Below are 5,728 nucleotides of genomic sequence, written 5' to 3'. Positions count from 1 at the left end.
TGCGCAGGAGAGACGGTGCCGCTGGGACACGGGGCCTTGGAGGAGATGCTGGACCCCGTGTCTCTGACCTGGCTGTGACCCAGTGCTCCAGGCAGGGACGCACCAGCTGGACCCAAACTACCCTGCCTGGACCTGCTGCCTGGGGCAGAAGGAGGCGGCCCGGCCGGTGCTGGAGGGCAGCGACAGCTCTCACCCTCTCTGTGGCCTGGCTCCTGGCTCTGGCAACCCAAGAGTCCACTCTGGTGATCGGTTCGGGAGGAGCCTAGGGGTCCCCCTACGCGCCCAGGGCACACAGACCCGGGAGCTCTGAGGAGACGTCCACCAGTGCAGGGGAGCCCGCGAGGAGCCCCAGCTCGGGCTCGGGACTGTGGTGTGGGAGGGCTGCCCAGCGACTCTGCCTGGAACTCTGGGCCCAGCGGAGGGAGCCGGAGCGCGGCGACGCGAAGCGGCGGGGGCGGGAGGCGGGAGTGGCGCCCCGCCCGTCAGACCACCCGGCGTGCGCCTATCCCTCCTCCCTGGGTCCGTGGGCCGGTCAGAGGGTCACCAAAAGCCCCGCTCCGCAACCCTCCGCAGCTTTGCCGGTGGCTGGGGCCTCCCCCGCGCTGGGATTGGATGCGAGGGAACGGGGTGGGCGCGGGCGGGGGACCCCAGAAGCCCAGGTTCCCCGGCTCGGGCGGAGAGCAGCCCACAGTGCAGACGCTGCTGGCGCGCGTCCAGCAGGACCTCAGCAAAGACCCGGCGGGCTGGCGGACGGCACGGAGGAGGCGGCAACTGCCACGGTGGCCCCCGCGGGTGCCGGGCGCGCCAAGATGTTTGACAGCTCGCAGTATCCCTACAATTGCTTCAATTATGACGCCGACGACTACCCGGTGGGCAGCTCCGACGAGCAGAAGCGGCTCACGAGGCCCGCGTACAGGTGACCCGGGGCCGGGGGGTGGGTAGGAGCCTGGGGGCCAGCAACCTTCGGACGCGCCTGGGACGCGGGATGGCTGTCTTCTCGGGGCGGGGCAGTGCCGGGAGAAGGGACGCGTCTGCACGTTTAGAAGTAGCCAGAAAGGCTCTCTCCGCCTCCCTGAAGAAACTCCCAAGTGTGAGGGAGAGCTTCTGGGGTCTGGGCAGAGGCGGGGAGCGGGGAGCTCCAGGGTTCAGGCTCCCCAACAACCCCAAGCGCCCTGGGGGCAGAGGCGCGCGCCCTCCGGAGGGGCCCCTGGCGCAGGGAAAGGCTGGCCAGAGGGGCCTCCAGGTGCTGGGGGCGGCCTCCGCCTCAGCCCCGGGTGGCCCCATGCGCCCCTATTTGCAGCTACATCGCGCTGATCGCCATGGCCATCCAGCAGAGCCCCTCGGGCAGGGTGACCCTGTCCGGCATCTACGACTTCATCACGCGCAAGTTCCCCTACTACCGAGCCAACCAGCGCGCCTGGCAGAACTCCATCCGCCACAACCTGTCCCTCAACAGCTGCTTCGTGAAGGTGAGCCCCCATCGCCCCCCCCCCACCCCCCCGCTCCCCGGAGTGGCCCCTGGGTGTCGTCGGCCTGGGGACTCCTGGGCCAAGTCCTTCCTGGCTGGGGGCGGGTCTGGACTGTAGAGCAGCAAGCCTCCAATCTGCCCGTGAGCGGCGCCACCCACCCCAAGGTCAGGCACCTGCCCCGGGTGGGGGGGGGGCTTACCCTGGAGCCCTAGGCGGAGCCAGACGCCTGGAGGGGCGGGCGGAGCGCTCCGGGAGCCAGCCCCTCCCCCCCGCGGAGCCCCGCCCTCTCCCGCAGGTGCCTCGGACGGAGGGCCACGAGAAGGGCAAGGGTAACTACTGGACGCTGGCGGCCGGCTGCGAGTCGCTGCTGGACCTCTTCGAGAAACGGCAACTATCGCAGACGGCGCCGGCGCCGCGGCCCCCAAGCGCGAGGGGGCGGGGGCAGGCGCGCGCGGGGGGCGCGGGGGGGGCCGCAGGGGCCCCCTGAGCCAGCCCCAGGCCAGCCCCCCGCCCCTGCCAGCCCGGCTGCCCTGGGGAAGGCGGGAGCACAGGGGCATCAAGTTCAGCATTGACTACATCCTGTCCGCGCCGGGCCCTTTCCCGGGGCTCAAGGGTCCCTACGGCCAGCAGGAGGGCAGAACCCCGCGGCTGGAGGCCCAGCAAATGAACCTCCACCTGTGGACGATATGAGGCCGGGCTGGCGCCCGGTCGGTCCCCGGGGCTTCCGGGCGATTTCGGCCCCCACCTCCACCAAGAAGCCAGGTTTTGCCACATCCCGCTAGCTTCCCCGGACTCGTGTTCCGTGCCGAACACCAGCACGGGCTGGAGGGACAAGAGGTCAGTCTTCTGGCTTCATCCTTCCCAAGTTCCCTTGCAGGAAGACCCATGGGGTCCCGCCCTAGGTTCACTGAGCAGCCCCCACTCTGCGGGATGTGAATACAGGTTCGGGGCCACACTCGCTCACAGACAAGGCAGCACCTCATCCCTCTGTCTTCTGAGAACTGGCTGCACAGACCCCACACCCTGGAAGCTGCCCGTGAGCTCTGGATGCAGATGGCGAGGTGGGTGGGCATCTTCCCAGAGCTAGAAGCGCAAACGGTGAAACCAGATATTCCTTGACCCCATGAATGTCGTCCCCGAGTTTCTGACGGTGGCCCTGTTATGGGACGATGTGATCGGAAGTTTAAGCGCATCTCGTGTTGCGGACAGAATATCCAACGATTGCTTCAGAAATCCCGTGCACTGTTTTATACAGGAAAGAAGGCAGGAAGACGGGAGGAGCAAGGGGGGCTCCGAATTTGGGACAACGTGGGGGGGAAGCACACTTTTCTTGGTTCTTGTGAGCAGGAGTTAGCTCCTATTCGGGCGTGTTCCGCCCCGGCTGGTTTCCCAAGAGAGCAGACACTACGTAGCAGGCGGCTGACAGATTCTGCTACACTCGAGCTGTACAATTAGGAGCGCACAATTACAAGCTTTGGAGGTGGGTACACTCCATTTGAAATGTAAATGATTTAATTACCGTGTGGAGACGGGCATCTTAAAAAACACAATTATGCACAGTGAAACTATTTGACCAACCTTATCATTTTTCACCAGCCCATTTTTGCAGAGTTAATTGCTTTCCATGACTTAATTTGAACATTAGTATGGATTACACCTAATCTGATCCACTAGGTGACAATGATTGGCTAATTCCGTAAACAACAAAAACACGCCCAAGAAGGCTGGCTGCCTCAGCTGGGAATTACATGGTCGTGCTTTATCGGACTCTGAAAAACCCAGACCAGTAAAGGAAGGCAGGCAGGCAGGAGGTAGAGGCAGAGCCACGCAGGACTCGCTCGGACTAGCTTGCTTCCGATTCAGGACGCGTCGTTCAACGGCCGCAGTATCACTTGTCCACCCTGTACAGACTCCTTGGGTTGCTGTCAGTGTTTTGAGAAGAGGGGAGAAGGCCGTTGCTTGCAAATGTCGTGAAACGCCTGGTCCCTGAGTCCGGAGACGACCCCTGGTGGTGATGCGCCCACCGCCTGCCCGCCCGCACTCTCTCCGTTTGGCCAGGCCTTGCCAAGGGGGCAGCCTGCCAGCCTCGTGGGGGGAGGGGAGCCCTGCCTCAAGGAGCCCTCTGGAAAGCAGGAACAAGGACACCTCTCCGAAGACGCCTGCCACCGGATCTCTTGCCTGGGAAGGCACCCGACACCAGTGGGTCCTCCTGCCCGCCGGGCACGGCGCTGGCCCCCCGTCTGGGGCTGTCTCCGGAGCGGGCACGCCGGCCCTGGTTGACGGTCGCGTGATTCCCCCTCCCTGTGCTACAGATGGGGCCCGGCGAGCAGGCGGGCCCGGCATGTGGCTCTGGGGATGGGCTGCTGACGCTTCCTCCACACTAAGGCTCGTGCGGCTCGGAGGGGCCCTGTGCGCGTGTGTGCGTGTACGTGTCGTCCGTGTGCACGCCTGCTATTTACGCCCTTTGCCGGTTGTGCGGAGAGCGCTGTTTTAACGGTAGTAGACGCGGCCTGGGGGGCACACGGCTGTCCGAAGGTGTAGTTTTCTGCTACCGATGAAGCGAATACGATGTGCGTTTTATCTTTCGGGTTCTAGCCGTGTTCTTCCTGTGTTTTGTGCCGGTGAGCACAGCCTGACGGCGAACAGGAGATTCCTGTGTCCTAAACAGGGTAATTTTGGAAGAAGGTCCAGCCTTGGTGGGGGGTGGGGGGTGGGGGTGCGCCTTGGGGGGCCAGACAGGCGGTTAGCGTGTCCTCCCTGGGCACCGCGGTCTGGGGCAGACGCTCACCGGCCACCGGGTGGCGAAAAGGGTCGCCGGGCAGGCGAGGTCTGGGCACCAGGAGGTGTTACGTTTGTTCTGCAAAGGGTATCAATCATGTTCTCGAACGCGAAGGGGACATTTTCAATTTGCCAGCGTGTGATACCCACGACTTCACAAAGTCTCCCAGCCCTCAGAGTGAGTGGCATTTAATACCAGACAACATCGCAGGGGGTGAGGGCTGGCTCTGGCCTATTCAAATGCCACTGCCACCACGCAGACTCGCCCAGCGCCGTTATAATTAAAGACTTTATGCCTCTCTTGCAAATCCGCTGATTGATCACCGATACGTACATTACCCCCACATCACCCCGAGCAGATGTCTGCCACACGGTTACGGATCACCAGGTTTCCATTAACAAAGCTGGGAGGCGCTGCCGTGCGGGAGTTCAGGGGAGGTGTGTGCAAAGCACCATCGCGCTGAGCGAAGTTGCCGGCCGGGCGGTCATCCAGGCTGAGCTGCTCCTCACCCAGCCTCTGTGGGGGGGCTGTCCCTCCTCACGGCGGCGGCTGGAGACCGATGGAGACCACACCCACATTCGGGGGGACAGAGAGAGAGCCCTGGGACCGGAGCAGGGGCAGGACTTGGGCGCCCAGTGCCCTCCCTTGCCCCATGTCCGACCTCGGGGTCCCAGGGAGGCCTCCCGTGGCTGACAGCGGCCTCCACACCAAGCCATCCGTCGGCTCTTGATCTGCCCCCAGGGAAGCAGGGGAAAAGGCCTCATTTCTCCTCAAATTCCTTCCTTCCTTTATTGAGCAGTTCTGGGGCTATTTGTTCATTCGTTCATTCAACAAACGTCCAGGAGCCCTGTTCTAGGTGCCGGGGTGCAACTGTGAGCAGGCTGTGTCCCTGCAGCGTGTACGGGGAGCCCCACGCCTCCACGGGGCCGGGAAGCAAGCCTGCTGGGGGGATGCTGAGAGAGAGCACTCAGGGTTCCACAGCTGGCTCAGAGAGTGTGCCCAGGCAGGGCCCCACAGGAAGCCACCTCCGGGCTGGGCAGGCGCACGTGTGCCGGGGGGGAAGGGCATTCCCGGCGGGAGGTGGTGAGCCAAGCCCCCGAGGTGGGAAGGACGTGGGGCTGGGGGCGTGCAGAAGGCCAGTGTGGCTGGAGAGGACACAGGCAGGGAGAAATGAATGAGAAGACCCCAGCCCCCAAGTCCAGGCCGAACATCCGTTTCTCGAGACTCTGAAACTCATCTCCTGCATTCGCCTGTCTGTCACTGCTCTTTCTGGCACCTGGAGCTCCTACAGGGCAGCCCCCTCCCGTGTCCGGGCGCTTCGCCGTGGCTCATGTGGCCTCCACACTGGCTCTTACTGGAGCACACACACCGCATGTCTCCTGCTCTCGTTCTCAAACCTCTGTCCCCGACCTGTCCCATCTTGTGCTGGTGAAACCAAGGTGCAGGTCCGGGCTCGGTGGGTGATGTGGGTGAGAATGGT

The 5,728-nt window shown here is 63.9% G+C and overlaps 1 protein-coding gene across 1 annotated transcript; it reads left to right on the top strand.

Moving 5' to 3' along the window:
• The first annotated feature begins 629 nt into the window (after positions 1-629).
• Positions 630-2,593, top strand: FOXL3 (forkhead box L3). Its single transcript, XM_019422367.2, is given in 5 exon segments — positions 630-916; positions 1,301-1,469; positions 1,765-1,851; positions 1,853-1,996; positions 1,998-2,593. Coding segments are annotated over 5 exon segments (669 nt in total). The 5' UTR covers positions 630-809; the 3' UTR covers positions 2,160-2,593.
• The last annotated feature ends 3,135 nt before the right edge of the window (positions 2,594-5,728 follow it).

This window comes from Panthera pardus, unplaced genomic scaffold (assembly GCF_024362965.1).
Source record: "Panthera pardus isolate Hobbes unplaced genomic scaffold, ASM2436296v1 HiC_scaffold_4, whole genome shotgun sequence".
Taxonomy (NCBI): Eukaryota; Metazoa; Chordata; class Mammalia; order Carnivora; family Felidae; genus Panthera; species Panthera pardus.
This window is presented reverse-complemented; position numbering and strand designations above follow the sequence as displayed.